At 38.4% G+C, this 18,689-nt stretch overlaps 1 protein-coding gene across 1 annotated transcript; it reads right to left on the bottom strand.

The window, feature by feature from the left end:
• Positions 1–318: 318 nt before the first annotated feature.
• Positions 319–16,717, bottom strand: LOC117337503 (sodium-dependent dopamine transporter-like). The gene is made up of 10 exons (XM_033898510.1): positions 16,586–16,717; positions 14,553–14,749; positions 13,843–13,928; positions 12,869–13,001; positions 10,997–11,131; positions 10,513–10,616; positions 9,959–10,083; positions 3,012–3,127; positions 2,670–2,798; positions 319–771 (listed from the first exon to the last, which is right to left on the bottom strand). Exons 1-10 carry the CDS (start codon positions 16,656–16,658, stop codon positions 664–666), a joined length of 1,206 nt encoding a protein of 401 aa, XP_033754401.1. The 5' UTR covers positions 16,659–16,717; the 3' UTR covers positions 319–663.
• Between the last annotated feature and the right edge of the window lie 1,972 nt (positions 16,718–18,689).

The following is an 18,689-nucleotide window of genomic DNA, read 5'->3' as shown; positions in this document are numbered from 1 at the left end:
AAAACGATCCCAAGCAAGCACTTCCTATAAGAAAGCAATGCATCAAGTTTGAGTTTGATTGGCCCAAGGGATCTCGAGTTATTGCAAGCAAACATATTTTCTATTTATAGTAGCAAGGACCTTTGACCTTTGAACCTGAAAAGCAATACTAAGCAAGCGCTTTTGGTAAGGAAGCACTGTGTGAAGTTTGAGTTTGATTGGCTGAAGGGAACTCGAGTTATTGCATGGAAACCATTTTTCTATTAATAGAAACAGTGACCTTGACCTTCGAACCTTTTGGTAAGGAAACACTATGAAGTTTGAGTTTGATTGGCCAAAGGGAACTCAAGTTATTGGACGGAAACCATTGTGCGGACGACGCCACCACCGACACCGACGACGCTGACATAGTAATACCTATATGTCACCTTTTCAAGGCGACACAAAAATGTGTCCATAATTTTAAAAACAATTTCGGATTGACCTTTCAGACGATTTCAGAAATTGCTCTATTCTTCGAGATCTAAAATTAGAATATACCTAATAAGGTTGGAAGCTATAGAAATGTGTCAAAGATGACTTATTCAGTGTTTGCATTGTTGTGCAAGTATTCCTTGCTCGCTATTAAGCGGTTTGTCAAACAATCGCAAAAATAAACCAATTGATTTGCAGTAGATGACAAGTTTACTTGCCATATATCCAAAAGAAGACGACGGCCTCAAGAAGGGCGTTAGCTACCACACTGAAGGCTGCTCCATACCAGTCCATTAGCTGGAAGACGTACGCTCCGGCCTGTGAGGGTAGATAATAATAAATACTGTATATGCTAGATAAGTGTTGAAGTTCATGGCTTCTCAAACCCATTTTTTTCACATAATATCATCACCAACTTTCCTCATCAACCACACAAAAAGAAATAGAAACGACCCTTGGACATCATTCCTATAAACACGTTAAACAATGATGGTATGATTTATTATGTTTTCTTTTACATGACCAGTACATGTATGTCCTATATAATCAGTAAAACAACAGAATATACCCATTCGAAATCGATAAAACGAGCACAAACACAAAAATAAAGATTTCCATGAAAATTACTCGGAGAACAAGACCAGGTACTCCTGAAGAGTAAGTGTCTTCGATTTCATCGACGACACCCGTCATACAAATATAGGTCACGGCGACACCCGTAATACAAATCTAGATCAAATGCTTGTTAAGTTACACCAGTGAGATTTTGGTTTGGATTATTTTGTTTAACGTCCTATTAACAGCTAAGGTCATTTAAGGACGGCCTCCCGTGCGTGCGAAATGCATGCGTGTGGTGAGTGCGTATGTGTGTTTTGGGAGGCTGTTGTATGTTCGTGTTAAGTCTCCTTGGGATAGGCCGGAACTTTTGCCGATTTATAGTGCTACCTCACTGAAGCATACTGCCGAATACACCAAGCAGCACACCCCACTCGGTCACATTATACTGACAACGGGCGAACCAGTCGTCCCACTCCATATATGCTGAGCGCTAAGCAGGAGTAGTAACTACCATTTTTAAAGGCTCTGGTATGTCTCGGCTAGGGGACAGAACCCAAAGCCTTCCTCACAGCTGCGAACGTTCAACTATTTCCCAAAAGTGAGGCATTGTTAAGGGAGACATTAGGAAGAAGAACGTTGTTAAGAAGAGAAAAGATAAGATCCTAAATTTAGTCGCCTCTTACGATCATGCAATGGGGGCAGCCGGTACAATTTTTACGCCCTACCTGCAGGGCAGACACCAGTGAGAACTAGGATGGTGATAATTGGTTTGGTTTGGTTTGGTTTATTTTGTTTAACGTCCTATTAACATCTAAGGTCATTTAAGGACGGCCTCCCGTGCGTGCGGTATGTATGCGTGTGTCGAGTGCGTATGTGTGTTATGGGAGGCTGTGGTATGTTCGTGTTAAGTCTCCTTGTGATAGGCCGGAACTTTTGCCGATTTAAAGTGCTATCTCACATCCACCAGGCATATTAACAAATATCAAACATGTCTGACTTTATTTCGCATTAAGGGAACAACCAACCAATTGAAAAAATAGTTTTTTTTTAAACATCCCCTGTGTATAGAAAGTTGAGCCAGGGATAAAATGTCTTGCAGCCACTGATTGGTCAGTATATTATAAAGATACAAAATAGATATGTAGCCTGATAGGTAACTATCCATAGGAAATGTTGATATACATTTCGTAAGTCCGATTGATTGATTTTTTTCAAAAGTTCAGGTCATAATAATTAATAGGTAAACATTACAGATTTTTGAGAATTTTAACTACGAAATTCACCTATTTTCAAAATGACTACCCTGGAAAAAGTCTGAGCTGAAAGACACAACTTTTTTTTATTAAGTGCTATATGAGACCCTAAGCTTTTCTTATAAATCATAATTGCCATATTGAATTCAAGAATTTTAATGATATACTCCAAACGTTAACAGCAAAGTATATGGGAAAACAATTGGTTGGTTGGTCTCAAAAGGACATAGAACATTTCGAAAAGATAACTTTTCCATGGTCTTCATTAGGCTGCTCCTCTCGAAACCGTGCGTTGTAAATTTGTCAGCCTATAGTCGAATTCTGTCAAAGACATGTAAAATATCCAGATGCAGTCAAGCAACGTCCAGCGACTGTTGAATGACTGTACAATTATCCACCACTTACCCTTGTTAGGAAGGGAAGCTCAAACAGGAAAACGACGATAAATATCGCTCCCAATACTATCAATCGGTGCCTACGAAGTCTCGGAAATGCCTCCTCCAAAATATTCATCATCGGTTCAAAGGTCACGGTCTGCATCAAAAGAGTGAACGCTATTTGCATGCAGATTAAAATTGGAATATCCAAAATCCCGTCTTGGTGCAATTAAAGAGTATATACATAATTTGGTACTTAATTTATTCCAAGAACATGAATATTGATGTTTACATTACAAATACAATGCAAAGTATCACTTTATGAAATAATTACGTACGTGAAAGGAATAATAACATTGACAATAGTTACCTGCATGTCCATCCCGGGCATAAGCAGGGCTAGGAAGAAGAGAACAGCCCACACCTGGGAAAATGGCAGGTAGGTAAGCGCCTGGGGATATGCTACGAAGCCTAAAGAAAATCCCCCTGACAATATGAAAATTAAAATGCTTATTGTAGATGGCACTTAAGTGCATCCTGTTTTGAACAAGACCTTAAAGGGACAATTTAGTAAAGTTTGTTTTCTTTTTTATTATTTCACAATTTTTTTCATGAAAGTGTACTTATGAACTATCCTTGGCCATATATTGATAAAAGTTTATGTTTCCCATGCGGGTTTTTTTTTAAATTGATTATAAGGAGGGGGGTCTTCATCGTATAACCATACGATGTATATGCAAATGAGCACTCCGTCTCTACACACTTTGACTTGTAATCAAGTGTCCAAGCTCAGCCCCGTCACGTGACCGTAAAATATATTGGTTTGCATTTGAAGCCGTCAGCGGATATTTTAAATTGCTACGATTCTCGTACCAAACGGGGACAGTTCTTTACAACTTCTATTATCATAATTCCATTTGTACTTGTTAAGTAGTGTTTCCATTACATCAAAAGTGATATAAATCACATACATAGGAGTTAGCTGGGTTATTTTTCGTACACAAATGAAAATGCCGGAGGAAATGCACTCGGTAATACAATCCACTTGCAATTTTTACGGGGCCTCTTAAGGGTAATTTAAACTAGAGATTATATATAAGAATTATTGCAATGAAATTGAAAAATATCACTTGGAAAACCAACCTGACGATATTATATGGCTTTATAGAAGTAAAATAGTGCAGGAATTTTCAAAATTTCTCAATTCTTTGTGCTTTTATTTTTACAAAACGCGTGGTTTACATAATCTCTTTTTAATAAACAAAGGAAAATGTCGCGGGTTGTAAATAAACAAGTTTTCAGTAAAAACATGATACATACCGGAGAAGATTTGCAAACATCAGAGATTTGACTTCCTTAATATTTCACTCTCAGGGCAAATTGTTATTTTTTCAATGTCACCGATCTCACCCATTCGCCACATCATGCATCTGAAGCTAACCATTTCGGTTCAACATATCTACATTGTATATGCTTCGTTGGCGAAATGACTTGAAACAGATTGGCAGATTATGCAAGCTATGCACTCTAGTCATGCTATTTCTCACATACGAAATTCATTTCCAACATTCTGTAAGAAGTAATTTGATTGATTAATCCAAAAGGTTATCCTGAATGAACCCTTATACGATGTCGTTAGATGTTCATGTAACTTAGTGAGAATGATCATTTAGATTTAGGTATATTTTATGTATTGTAACCTCACTACACATGCCCAAAGTATTGTCTATATTCGATATATTTTGGGTGTAAAAATAGGGTTTGGTAAATAAATTGTAACTTTCCATGGTAGAAACACAAAACATCTGCTGAACCTTGCTCTCTTTTTTCAGTTGCACTCTCAGTATTGTAAACCGATCTTTCCAGGGATCAAAAGCAATATACATGCATTTCTTCAATTTCGGGTACATACAAAATTATATATAATTCCAAACATGTGTCAAATTAGGTAACATCCGATTTCTGTATATAGATCTATCACAGAAATCGGATGTTACATAATTTGATAATTAACATAGTTCTACTCATAAAAATACTATCCGCCATACGGTATTTTATTTAGTTAGAGAGAGATATGTATTAGTTTATCAGTTATTAGTCCCCTGCCGTTTGAAAAACGGGGGGACTATAGGTTTACCCTCCGTCCGTCTGTCCGTCCGTCCGTCCGTCCGTCTGTCCGTCTGTCCGTCCGTCCGTCTGTCTGTCTGTCTGTCTGTCTGTCTGTCTGTCTGTCTGTCACGCAATAGTTGTCCGGACAACTCCTTCTAAAGTACTACTCCGATTTCAATGAAACTTGGTATACATGATCAGTATAACATGTAGTTGTGCATCCCACATTTTTTTTTTTCCAAAAACCAATTTTCAAAATGGCTGCCGGCTTCTCATTGGTTGAGGCTTGTCCGGAAAACTCCTCCTAAAGTTCTACTCCGATTTTAATGAAACTTGGTATACATGATCAGTATAACATGTAGTTGTGCATCCCACATTTTCCTTTTTCGAAAATTCATTTTTCAAAATGGCTGCCGGCTTCTCATTGGTTGAGACTTGTCCGGACAACTCCTCCTAAAGTACTACTCCGATTTTAACGAAATTTGGTATTCATGATCAGTATAACATGTAGTTGTGCATCCTACATTTTTTTTCCGAAAAACCAATTTTCAAAATGGCCGCCAACTTCTCATTGGTTGAGACTTGTCCGGACAACTCCTCCTAAAGTACTACTCCGATTTTAACGAAACTTGGTATACATTATCAGTATAACACGTAGTTTAAAAAATGGGAAATAAATAGTTGCACTCCTGGGTCAGGCAGGGGACTTTGTATTGCTGTTGCAATACTATCCATCCTTGTTTATTTAAAAATACCCGATTCCTGTGGCGGTACAATATTCACTTAAGTTCATAAACTGATCCAACTCGACGGGACATTAGCCAAAGTTACAAGAGTAGCTATCAGTTTGAAATAGCTGCTTATTTTCAAAATATTATCACATAAAGCAACAATATTTTATAAAAGTGCCAGCCCAGTCAGAGACCTATAATATTGTTATTTAGTTACATAGTCAAGCATTTGCGATATAAAATGGTAAGTGTAATATTGCACCGTGGGCCGACTTTGCATATTTAAACTCCAATAAACGTAACATTTCATATTAATTTACCTTCATCCGGATGTCAAGTTTGGTATTCCATTTTAAAGAGTGTAGCAATTATGAATTTCACATCGATCATGTAAAACATTTTGTTTTGTTTATGATTAAATATTATCAAGCAAAAGATCCCTGGTATACTTCTCTGAACAGGAGTTGCGCAAAATGTACATCGAAATCTATTTTTCATTTAGCCAATGTTTTTAGCTCACCTGCCCGAAGGGCAAGTGAGCTTATGCCGTGGCGCGGCGTCCGTCGTCCGTCCGTCGTCCGTCCGGCCGTCCGTCCGGCGTCAACTTTCCATTCAAGCAACTTCTTCTCAATAACCAAAAGGCCTAGAGACCTAATATTGGGCCTGTAGCATGCTGGGGTGAAGGGCTACCAAGTTTGTTCAAATGAATAACGTTGACCTTCATTCAAGGTCACAGGGGTCAAAAAGGCTAAAATCTTTAAACAACTTCTTCTCAATAACCAAGAGTCTCAGGGAGTTGATATTGGGTCTGTAGCATGCTGGGGTAAAGGGCTACCAAGTTTGTTCAAATGAATGACCTTGACTTTCATTCAAGGTCACAGGAGTCAAATATGCTAAAAAAAAATTAGACGACTTCTTCTAAATAGCCAAAAGACCCAGGGACTTGATATTGGGTCTGTAGCATGCGTGGGGTGAAGGGCTACCAAGTTTGTTCAAATGAATGACCTTGACTTTCATTCAAGGTCACAGGAGTCAAAAAGGCTAAAATCTTTAAACGACTTCTTCTCAATAACCAAGAGTCCCAGGGACTTGATATTGGGTCTGTAGCATGCTGGGGTGAAGGGCTACAAAGTTTGTTCAAATGAATGACCTTGACCTTCATTCAAGGTCACAGGAGTCAAAAAGGCTAAAATCTTTAAACGACTTCTTCTCAATAACCAAGAGTCCCAGGGACTTGATATTGGGTCTGTAGCATGCTGGGGTGAAGGGCTACCAAGTTTGTTCAAATGAATGAACTTGACCTTCATTCAAGGTCACAGGAGTCAAAAAGGCTAAAATCTTTAAACGACTTCTTCTCAATAACCAAGAGTCCCAGGGAGTTGGTATTGGGTCTGTAGCATGCTCGGGTGAAGGGCTACCAAGTTTGTTCAAATGAATGACCTTGACTTTCATTCAAGGTCACAGGGATCAAAAAGGCTAAAATCTTTAAACGACTTCTTCTCAATAACCAAGAGTCCCAGGGAGTTGATATTGGGTCTGTAGCATGCTGGGGTGAAGGGCTACCTAGTTTGTTCAAATGAATGGCCTTGACCTTCATTCAAGGTCACAGGGGCCAAAAAGGCTAAAATCTTTAAACGACTTCTTCTCGATAACCAACAGTCCCAGAGACCTAATATTTGGCCTGTAGCATGCTGGGGTAAAGGGCTACCAAGTTTGTTCAAATGAATGACCTTGACTTTCATTCAAGGTCACAGGAGTCAAAAAGGCTAAAATCTTTAAACGACTTCTTCTCAATAACCAAGAGTCCCAGAGACCTAATATTTGGCCTGTAGCATGCTGGGGTGAAGGGCTACCAAGTTTGTTCAAATGAATGACCTTGACTTTCATTCAAGGTCACAGGAGTCAAAAAGGCTAAAATCTTTAAATGACTTCTTCTCAATAACCAAGAGTCTCAGGGAGTTGATATTGGGTCTGTAGCATGCTGGGGTAAAGGGCTACCAAGTTTGTTCAAATGAATGACCTTGACCTTCATTCAAGGTCACAGGGGTCAAAAAGGCTAAAATCTTTAAACAACTTCTTCTCAATAACCAAGAGTCCCAGGGAGTTGATATTGGGTCTGTAGCATGCTGGAGTGAAGGGCTACCAAGTTTGTTCAAATGAATGACCTTGACCTTCATTCAAGGTCACAGGGGCCAAAAAGGCTAAAATCTTTAAACGACTTCTTCTCGATAACCAACAGTCCCAGAGACCTAATATTTGGCCTGTAGCATGCTGGGGTGAAGGGCTACCAAGTTTGTTCAAATGAATGACCTTGACTTTCATTCAAGGTCACAGGGGTCAAAAGGCTAAAATCTTTAAACGACTTCTTCTCAATAACCAAGAGTCCCAGGGAGTTGATATTGGGACTGTAGCATGCTGCGGTAAAGGGCTACCAAGTTTGTTCAAATGAATGACCTTGACTCACATTCAAGGTCACGTCGATCAAGTATGCTTAAATCTTTAAATGACTTTTAGTGAAAAGCCAAAGTGCAGAGAGACATTATATTGGTCCTGTAGCATGCTTTCAAATAACTGCAGGATCCATATATGAAAAGATCACTGCATTACAGGTGAGCGATTTGGGCCCATTGGGCCCTTGTTTTTCTATCACGTGGACATGATGTCGGGACCTTGAGGATATAAAATGTAGGCTGTCCAATTTCTCAGTTTTATGACCATCCAATTTCCAGAAACATAATAGCACACGTCTTATCATATATTAAAGTGTAAGTTACAAAGCGTTCGTGAGTTTGTAGTTTTGACAGCACACCAATATCTGACATTCACGAGGACTGATGCTACATTTGTAAAAGGAATCTACATGTAATCACAGAGAAGAGGCACACATTTCCAAACCCACGATTTTAAACTTCGGCCATGCTGTTTATATCAATTCTTTTACATTATAAACATGTATTTATACCATTTGCAACGAAAGTGAACAGGAGTTTTTAGCAAAGTCCTGCGCATATTGGAATCATTTATTTTTTAGTTTATTCCAGTACAGGATTTGCACAATCCTCTTCACCGGACACAAAAACATACAAAGCAATAGTTCATAATAGTACTGATATAGAAAAAATGTACATATACTATAAAATACATAGACTGCAAGTGATGATGTACTAATAAAATTAATTGTTTAGCTCTTAAAATAACTAAGGCATTATATCGAACGGTTTATATTAGCAGCCATCTAATTAAAATCTAGATGATAATGGCAAGCCGTTTTGATATTTAATACATAATAGCTTAAGGTAAAAAGTTTTTTGACTTAAGCTGAAAAGATTTTGACTTAAGCTAAAAAGATTTTGACTTAAGTTGAAAAACCTCTTTTTGCATTATGTATTAATTTAGCTTAAGTTAAAAAGGTTTTGACTTAAGTTGACAATGTCTTTTAACTTAAGTCAAAATCTTTTTAACTGAAGCTAAAATAATACATAATGCAAAAAAATGAGATCGAATGTAAACACCCCTGCTGGACTGTTCTTACATCCACTAAACGTTCAGGGTTTAGTTATAGCCAGGAGATTCACAAAAGGGTTTGAAGACTCTAGTATACCACTGTCTCGAAAAAATCATTAAACTGAATATATGTATATAAAATATCAGTTTTTTCAGTTCCAAGAAACAAAAATCCAAAGAAATAAGTATACGAGAAATCAGATCTGCCGTACTTCGATCGCGTGTATGTGTCAACAGAGGGCGCGACATGTTGTACCATGTTTGAAGTATCGCTTCATCGGACGTGGGCTTTCCCCAAACTTAAACTGACCATACTGAACATTGGCTATGTAGCAGATAACTATTGACCGCGACATCTTTTGTATGTATATATATTTATAGATTCTGCCTGAATTATACAAAGCATACTTGTCCCTTTAAGTTTAGCTTAAACTCATCTAAAATATCTAAAGATCTGTATATATATTGTTCTAAAAACTCGCATCTATATGCGTAAACACAATAAAGAAATCAATGGGTGGTTAGGTGGCACAGTGGTAACACCTAGGCGACTGGGGTTCGATTCACAGTTCGGACATGAAAAGCTATGGTGTCAGTTGGTTTTGCCACAGTATAATATGGTATATCGTGCCCTTCAATCTAGGTAAACAAGATAACCTTTACAAACATAAACCTAAACAACAATTTGAAAACTTTCCTTAACGAAAGTTAATCCGTAACTTAAAATCACCTATAGGCAACCGTTTCTGAATATAATGAAAATGCCTAAACTAAGATTTTGCTTATATCTTATGCATTCATTTTAATTTAAGGAACGTGGATGAAGCTGGAGCTAGATACAATAATGCCTCCAAATAAAATTCTACATATCTGGATATGTAAGAATTGATACAACATATCAGTTGACGGATATGCTTTGGTATCCAACAATATGCTATTTTAAGCATGAAGATAAGGATATGGAAAAATGTACCTGACGTAATTATTTCTGGGACAGGAATTCCGGACTCCTCAGCCATGACGCCTACTACGGCAAACACCACTAGACCATTCAACAGTCCAAACAATACAACAACAACAGTGGTTATTGTGACGTCACTGAAATACCAAAAGGAGCAACATTAGCTGAATCATTTACCATGATCAACAACATGGTTAAAGTGTCAGTGATGAGCTAGTGGCAATACTGACAAGCAAAACAAAATATGTTAACTTATTTGCTTTAATTACTCACACGCACAAAAATACCTTTTGTGATATTTTGCCTAATTTCTATCCTGGCAAGCAGTCCCAACAATTCGCTGCTGTTGACACAACCACTTATTTCATCCCGAATACTTAAAATGAGCCATGACAATGAATATGTGTCCTGTTTTATATATGTTTAAGATCGGTTTGCAATAAATAACTCTGAGTCATAGCATGGCTATTTCATTTCAATTTGGACATTTTCAATCGTTAGATCAGATATCGAGCTTCAGCCATTGATTCAGAACTTAATCAATTACCGGGACTACATATGCGTACGTCAGGATGTTTTCTTTGAATTTGTTGTGACAGCCGAATGTTGCCAGTCCTCCCCAACCAGGTCCGAGTGTGTAAAATGCCATGAATCCCGCCTCTATCCACACCTAGATTAATAAATATCACTGTTAGATTATACCGTTTTTCTACTATCAATGAAGGTAGCATTCTAATTGGTCGATGTACCAGTCATAGTGTGGGGTTTGCGCATGGATATAAATAGTCTGTCTACTTTGATTGATCGCTGACGATATTTATATACGGTGATTGGTTACCTGCTGTCTGTTATGTCTCCATTCGTATTTACCATTATGGTAACAAGATGTTATTGATGAAATCAGAGTGATCCGAATGTTCATATAGGATTGTTGGACGTTGTTCTGATATTCCACTCACTTTGGCGCTGTTATTTAGTTATTCACAGAATGGTGACTAGGCAAAAGAAGTAGCTCGATATTAAAACCAGTAAACCACGGTGAGTACTTACTTTAGTATTGGAGAGTACCGAGAAGTCTGGTGTTATGAAGTATGCCATACCCGTCAATGCACCAGGTAAAATCAGGGCTCGGATCCAAATAACTAGGACCAACGCAATGGGTAGCAAAGCCGTCACATACATCACCTGCCAACCATCAATACACACAGATACATCTCGAAGTGTCATCAATGCGAGGAAACTACCAGGATGAGACTATTTTATTCTACAAACTGGAAATGTATAAGAGTTTAATGTGGTTGTTTCAAAAGTGTTTTAATTTTTCGTGGTTCTCTACGATTGAATGAAATCGTGTAGAATAAACGTGCTCAAAATATAATAAAAAAAAGTTACAATATAAGTTTTATAATTTCCTCACAAAACCCATCTTTGCTAGACAAGGCTTCTGATTACGTTACACTCCACGAACCCTTAGCATATATAGTCGTGAGTTCTGGACCTCTAGCGGAGATTCGAAATTACCACCCTTTACACATGAAATTTTTGACCAATCAAAACCAGCGTTACTGATCGCGATGTACTTCATCGGTAATGTTTACTAGCACACATGGAGGCTTGTGTCATTTTGATGAGATATGTGATCAATCACTTCTATCAATTGATCAAACACTGTGAATGTTGCCCTAAAGATTGTACGTCCCTGTATTTAGGTAAAATGCCATGTACTGGGCGCCGCAATTTTTGTTTTCAGCGAAACCAACCCTTAATGTTAAACGCAATTTAATTGGTTTAAACACGACTATATCTGCCAAGGGTTCGTGGAGTGTAACATAATCAGAAGCCTTGGCTAGCGAAGATGCACAAAACCCAACCATATTTATCGCTTCTGTTTTTTTTTTTTTTTTTTTCAACCATGAAAATTAAAATTATATTGATGACCTTTACAGTATCGTATCGTTTGTGTCATGCTTACAGTGTATAACCTATACTGAGCATACAGTTTACCGACAGCCTGCCTTTTATTAGGCATTGTTATCTCGAGCTCTGATAACTCGAAGACCATGTTTTACTCGAAGTAAACATTCAGTTTTGACGTGAAACATTTTATGTAAAATATACCCAGTTACCGTTAACTCTTCAAAGAAAATTTAACCTTTCAATATACCATAGAAGACTTGGATACTCACATTGGACTTTGTTAACCTGTTCTACATTAAATTCAAAGATAATTTTTCACTGCTTTAGCTTCATGAAAGAAATCTTCAAAGGCATATGATCCTTAATGTATCCTTAAAAATATCGCCCGTTTTAATTCATATCACTTTAATGTTTTATAAAAAAGTGTACGAAACTTTCTATTACATTGAATATTACACGTAAATGCATTTATTGTATATTAAATCCGTTATATAATTACAATCTGTTCTATACTAATTAGTTGGCGGGAAATAATCTCCGTATCTCCTTAATTGCAATTATGACAATTTCAAAATACAGGAAAAAACCATTGTAAGGTATTTTTCTCGTGACTATCGTAAGTCCTGTAACTTTAACATTTCAAAATATTCCAGTTTTTGGTTGTGTATAACAACATATTGTTCACAAAGAAATGAATGACACACACCACAAGATACAAGATCGAACCTCAGAGTTAATAAATGACCTCTCCAGAAAAAGATTGCTGACTTTACCATATAAAAGTGAGATAGCACTATAAATCGGCGAAAGTTCCGGCCTATCACAAGGAAACTTAGCACCAACATACCGCAGCCTCCCAAAACACACATACACACTCACCACATGCATGCATTTCGCACGCACTGGAAGCCGTCCTTGAATGACCTAAGCTGTTGAAAGGACTTTAAACAAATAAAAGCGGACAGTACTTTTCACAAGAAATGGTATAGTTAAGTAAAAGCCTACCTTTCCGAAAGATTTGACACTTTTCACCAGGGACAGGTAGACGAGGACGTGGGTGATGAGGAGGTAGAGGACATATTTCCAGTTGATAGGACCAACGTCCTCTATTCCGGAGGACAGGTCAAGGACGTGGTGTCTAGAAGAGGTAAAGAACCAAGCAAGTGTTATACAAATGACACCAAACGACCGTTCCCACTAACATTAGATCGGGTCGTGAACAAAATCTCTATTTCTTTTGATAAATATCCTTTATGGGGAAGATATTTCATTTACTACATTTTTATGCTTAAATGCCTGAGATAATGGCAAGATAGATTTTATTTGGATAGTTTTTATTTTCTATCACTCCAATAAATAAAACAAGATCCGAGGGAGATCTTAGCGTCCACCATTGAATGATCTGTTTCGGTTCTATGAAGAACTTTTTTTTCTTATTTCCCTTACTTTCCTTTTTTCTCTAAACAATGGTTAACGCGGGCAACCTTTATATGGAGTCTTAACGAAGATATAAGAACTTTCTTTTTAAATCCTAGAGGGCTGACTGTCGTTCACTTTGTTTTTTCTATAAGAATCAAATTGAATGGGCATAGAAGAAAAAAACTTTTACTGTCAAAATCCAAGATGGCTGCCTGTCGGATATTTTGATTTTTTTTTCTCGATCAGACAGGGCACAACTGGGGACCAAGGCCTAAACAGCCCGCCATCTGATGACGATGGGCAAATAAATATTGATTTTGTATATTGTAAATGTATTAGCATTGGTCAAATAGCAAGCAAAATTAACATTTCATTTTATTGAAGCAGGAAGCAGACTGATAGGAGGAACGAAAACACACGAGAAGCCAGCAACGTCATGGATATTAACCATGAGGCTAGGATAACAATATCGGAGATTTCTATTTAAGAAATGCATGCAAAAGACATGTTGTGAAACGGCCATATGTTTCATTGTTTCATGCAGTCTAGGGTCAACTTACTGCCAAAATTCTTCCGCCGCGGACATGCTCTCGAGCGCCATTGCTGGAGATAATGTCATATTGTTAACAGCAGCTAGTGATGTGTTCTGTACATATACAAATAAAAATATTATTATTATTGATTTTTTATTTTTTTTTTACAAATTATTTACTTTATAACAACGCGAAACAAGTTGTTCAAACTTATATTAATCACTCCTGGATGACAGCACGCGAGGGGCGTTACAGTGGAAGGAAATCGGAGAAAACCCGCGTGGTCGGGCAGATGACCTCAAAACCTATTTTTCTTTGCCGAGAGGGGAATCGAATCTCGGCCGACCAGTTAAAATGCAAACGTGTTACCACTACGCCAACTGACTTGTTTTGACTAGAATGACGTCGACATTCGGTTCCGTTATATTAACTCATTGTTATTTTGAGAAATGTCGGGTGTTTTCTCTATGATTTCAATTAAACTTTCCCGTCACAAGGCTATCTGCTGTATGCTTTTGTCCCTTTGAAAACATCTGTACTTTCCATTCAGTTGAAAAGCCGCAAAACAGTTCGGCAAATACGTGTACATAGGTAAGTCGCTGTATAGACATTAAAAATAGTTGAAAGAAGGCAGAAACCGGGATAGACATCGGAATACGCTAAATATTGATATAGCATTAATTGAAATATTTTCCAACATCGAAATTTCCCAAATTGATCTTGACCTCGCTACTTACTGTCATTGAGAGGTTATACAGGGCACTTCTGGCTATTTTGACCTCGACACACTTGTCAGTGTTCCACGTGTTATTACAGCTTGACCAGGGCAGTGTGGACCGAAAGGAGTTGACCAGGAACTCTATGGTCCAGGCTCGCATAGTCGGGTAAATGGACATGCTTACTCCTCCCAGAATGAACATCGTTATACATATACCTATAATAATACAAACGCATTCACCTATAATATTATATGCGAACTAACCCATAATAGTCTCGAACTACAGGATCATTCTCATATATTTTAAGTCTTAAACATATTGGAGACAGTACCCTGCCTCTCTTTTTGCCGATAGTTGAGCGTTCGCCTCAGTGAGGAAGGTTTTGGGTCCTAGCTGTCCCATGGCCGAGACATACCAGAGTTTATTAAAAAAAATAGTAGCTACTACTCTTGCTTAACGCTCAGCATTTTGGAAGTGGGATGACAGGTTCTTCTGTTGTCAGTATAATGTGGCCGCGCAGGTTGTCCTGCTGGGTGTCTGCAGTAGTATGCTTCAGCGAGGTAGCACTATAAAGTCGGCATCAGTTTTGCGCTATCACAAGGGGACAAATACCTATATATCACAGCCTCCCAAAACACACACACTCACCACAAGCATGAATCTCATACACAAGGAAGATCATTTTCATTCTTAAATGACCTTATCTTTTAATAGAACGGTAAACAATACTTGACAAACTAACTACATATTACGAGTGATAGACGTCGTCAAACCGACGAAAAACGAAGCTTGTTTAAGCCCCAGTCACACCGGACCTACGACCAGGTTACGACCTAGTTGCGACCGAAGAAAATCGGAATCGCAGGGAAATCGTAGCATGAGCGCACGACTAGTCGCAGTAGTCGTGGGTGATCGCACGCGCAAAATCAGTCGCAGCAAGGTCGATCGTCATGTTCAAAACTTCTGATCTGCGATTCTAAATCGCAAGTGGTCGCAGAACGGTCGTACCACCAGTCGCACATGAACACAGGACCAGTCGTGCATGATCGCGGGCCAAGTAGTCGCAAATTGGTCGTGCTACTGGTCGTGCCACTGGTCGTGCCACTCTACGATTGGTGGTACCACCGATCGTACGACCTCACAATTGGTCGTACGATCAGTCACGACCTGTCCCGAGTGTTTGCACGACCTTACGATCGGTCGCACCACCAGTCTTTACCTCGCAAACCACTTTCCTGGGTACAGGTAACAAAATGGCGGATATACAAGCAATGTTGTTACTGCAGCATCACTACGGCGTCGAAACCAACGAGCGAGAAGTACTGGGTACTGGGTGCGTCCCTGGATCGAGAGGCGGTTCGATTACGCCAATCTAATGGTGACGAGTGACTGATCGTGTGAGCAGTCGCAGGTTGCCACGACTGATCGTGCGAGCAATCGCAGGTTGCCACGACTGATCGTGCGATTGGTCACTGATCGCACCACTCATCGCACGATTGCCTACGATTGCCTACGATTGATCTTGCGATCAATCTTCTCCAATCGTAAGTCATTGCGCGACCAAGCGCACCACCAATCGTACGATGACCTACCACCAGTCGTAGGACCAATCGCAGTATGCGATCGCGAATAGACATCGCAACAAACATTGCCGATCGGTCGTAACTCGGCCAAATCGCCCCCAATCGCACGATTCAGAAATCGTACGATCTGGTGTGACTATAGCTTTACGTCGCTAACATCATCATCATCATCATCATCTAAAAAATATCTCTATCTGCAAAAGTACGCTGAGGCCCTAGAAGGAACAATTGTAATATAACAGGACCGAAACATCATTATGTATTTACCCTTGAACTGCTTAAAGCTTTCTAAAGTATTTATATTTATTCAGAACTATAAAACTTATCTATAAATATTATTTGAAACAAAGATTGTTTGTAAGTGAAGGTTTTAACAAATCAAAATTGTGCTCGTTTTTTGCATTTCCTGTTTAATGTTAAGGACTTCTGCAAGGTAGGTTAACGGGGTATCTTTGAATGGAGGCGCACCTCTAAATAGTGGGGCGAAGTCCCAAACTCTGTAAAGCCCCTTTCCGGAGAACTGTGACATCTCGATCTCCATATAGTAAAGCGGTAGGCCGCACACCAACAAGAGTGTTATGTAAGGGATCAGAAAGGCTCCTAAAATAAGCAAGTATACAAGATTATTAGACAGCGTTTGTTAACAATATATTGTGTGCAGTTACTAAAAGTGGCGCATAAACATACGAGTCTTATCAGTAACCAAATATAAACACTATGCGCTTATCACTGTTGTAGCAGAAACGATGAACAGGTCAGTCACTTGGTGATTAGGACCACATAAATGAAAGGAAAGCCTGTATGTCGTATTAGATAGGTCAAATAAACTGGAAGTTTTCAACTCAATTAACTAATTTTAACTCAATATATTTTTTCAATGATAAATAAATCCATTTCGCTAAACACATTTTTTTTAATATCCAGAATTTATTTTGTTACTTTTCTAATATTATTTTTTCCAAATTCCAATCTATAATTTTTATATAACGAGTGAAGTTTAAAGTGGGGTGTGTTATTCTATATAAATAGTAAACAAGTGTCCTGTTTATAATTATACCCCCGCAACGAAGTTAGGGGGGGGGGGGGGGGGGGGGGTATACTGGAATGATGTTGTCTGTCTGTCCGTCCGTCCGTCCATCCGTCTGTCTGTAGACGCATTTTGTCCGGACAACTCCTCCTAAACCGATGGGCCAATTCCGATGAAACTTCACACAAATATTAATGATCATGTGTAGATGTGCAGGCCACTTTCTTTTCTTTCAAAATTATGGTTGCTATGGCAACTGGTCACTATAAACAGGTTTTCCGATAAGAACCATAACTTTAAGTTTGTCCGGACAACTCCTCCTAAACCGAAAGGCCAATTTCAATGAAACTTCACACAAATATAGAGGACCATGTGTAGATGTGCATGCCACTTTTTTTCAAAATTATGGTGGCTATGGCAACTGGTCACTATATTACTGGGTTATCTTAGTTAGCCTCTAATTAACAGTTCCAATTCACCATTGACTCGTGCAGATTACGGGGGTATTTTTAAGTCAGCCATCCTGGCGACAGTTCTAGTTAATGACTAGGCAGAAGTCATAATAGTGTGCAATCTTCTGTAGGAGAGATAGAGAAGATATGATATCAACTTACCGCCGCCATTTCTGTAGACAAGATACGGGACTCTCCAGATGTCGCTGAGACCTAACGACATCCCTAATAGAGACACAATAAAGTCCAGTCTTGAAGACCATGGAACATTCTTATTTCCGGAATCATCGTCGTCCTTTGAACCAACGTGGAACTCTACAGGTTCAAAACGGTCTACCACAGGAAAACTATACGAAATAGTCTTTTCCTCTTTGTCTTCATCGGCCATAACGTCGTGCTTATCATCAGCCATAACGAAACTGCCATCCACTGTCAAGCTAGGTCGGTAAATTTTACGTGGATGTTTGGTCGGAGTGTTTGCTATTTTCTATAAACACATGTCTTGTCACAGTGTCCTGACAAAGAGCTTTGCTCTTGTATTCTTATCACGGCTAGGTGAATTTTTAGGTCAATATTTCCCTCGAAATGTTTGCTATTTTCTATAAACACATGCCTTGTCACAGAGTCCTGACAAAGAGCTTTGCTCTTGTATTCTTATCACGGCTAGGTGAATGTGTATGTCATTATTTCGCTGACATACGATATGTTGATTTTGACTGTTTTATCATCTTAAATGTGTACCGGTTCGAAAAAGGTCTCCCTTAAACGCGATAACAATAGCCATTACGGAAAACATATGAGTCCTTGATTATAGAACAATAAAAAAAAATGCCAGCCGAATATTTATTTTAATTTGATATCTAAAAGAGCACAACAAACACCAGTTTTATCATTTTAATATGTTTTGATATAAAATAGCAGGGTGCACTGTTTATCATAAAGGGTAAATTAAAATTTAACCAACGTGCTGAATCCGTCAAGTTTAAAAATTTAACTGCACTCATAAGAATCGTACTATTACGTAGATTATGTAAAGGATGAAAATAAATAATGCAAATGTTCTTAAATTGACGAATTCAAATTTAAAATTAAA

Source organism: Pecten maximus, chromosome 11, assembly GCF_902652985.1.
Source record: "Pecten maximus chromosome 11, xPecMax1.1, whole genome shotgun sequence".
NCBI classification, from domain to species: Eukaryota; Metazoa; Mollusca; class Bivalvia; order Pectinida; family Pectinidae; genus Pecten; species Pecten maximus.
The sequence above is the reverse complement of the archived record's forward strand: the minus strand, read 5'-3'. Positions and strand labels throughout refer to the sequence as shown.

Excerpts from the sequence above, each read along its gene's own strand:
- LOC117337503 (XM_033898510.1), bottom strand. The coding sequence starts at position 16,658 with ATGGAGATCGAGATGTCACAGTTCTCCGGAAAGGGGCTTTACAGAGTT. Across the intron at positions 11,132-12,868 it reads GTGTCAAATCTTTCGGAAAG|GTGATGTATGTGACGGCTTT; the intron begins GTAGGCTTTTAC and ends GATGGTTGGCAG. Across the intron at positions 3,128-9,958 it reads CCCAGAAATAATTACGTCAG|GGGGATTTTCTTTAGGCTTC; the intron begins GTACATTTTTCC and ends TCATATTGTCAG.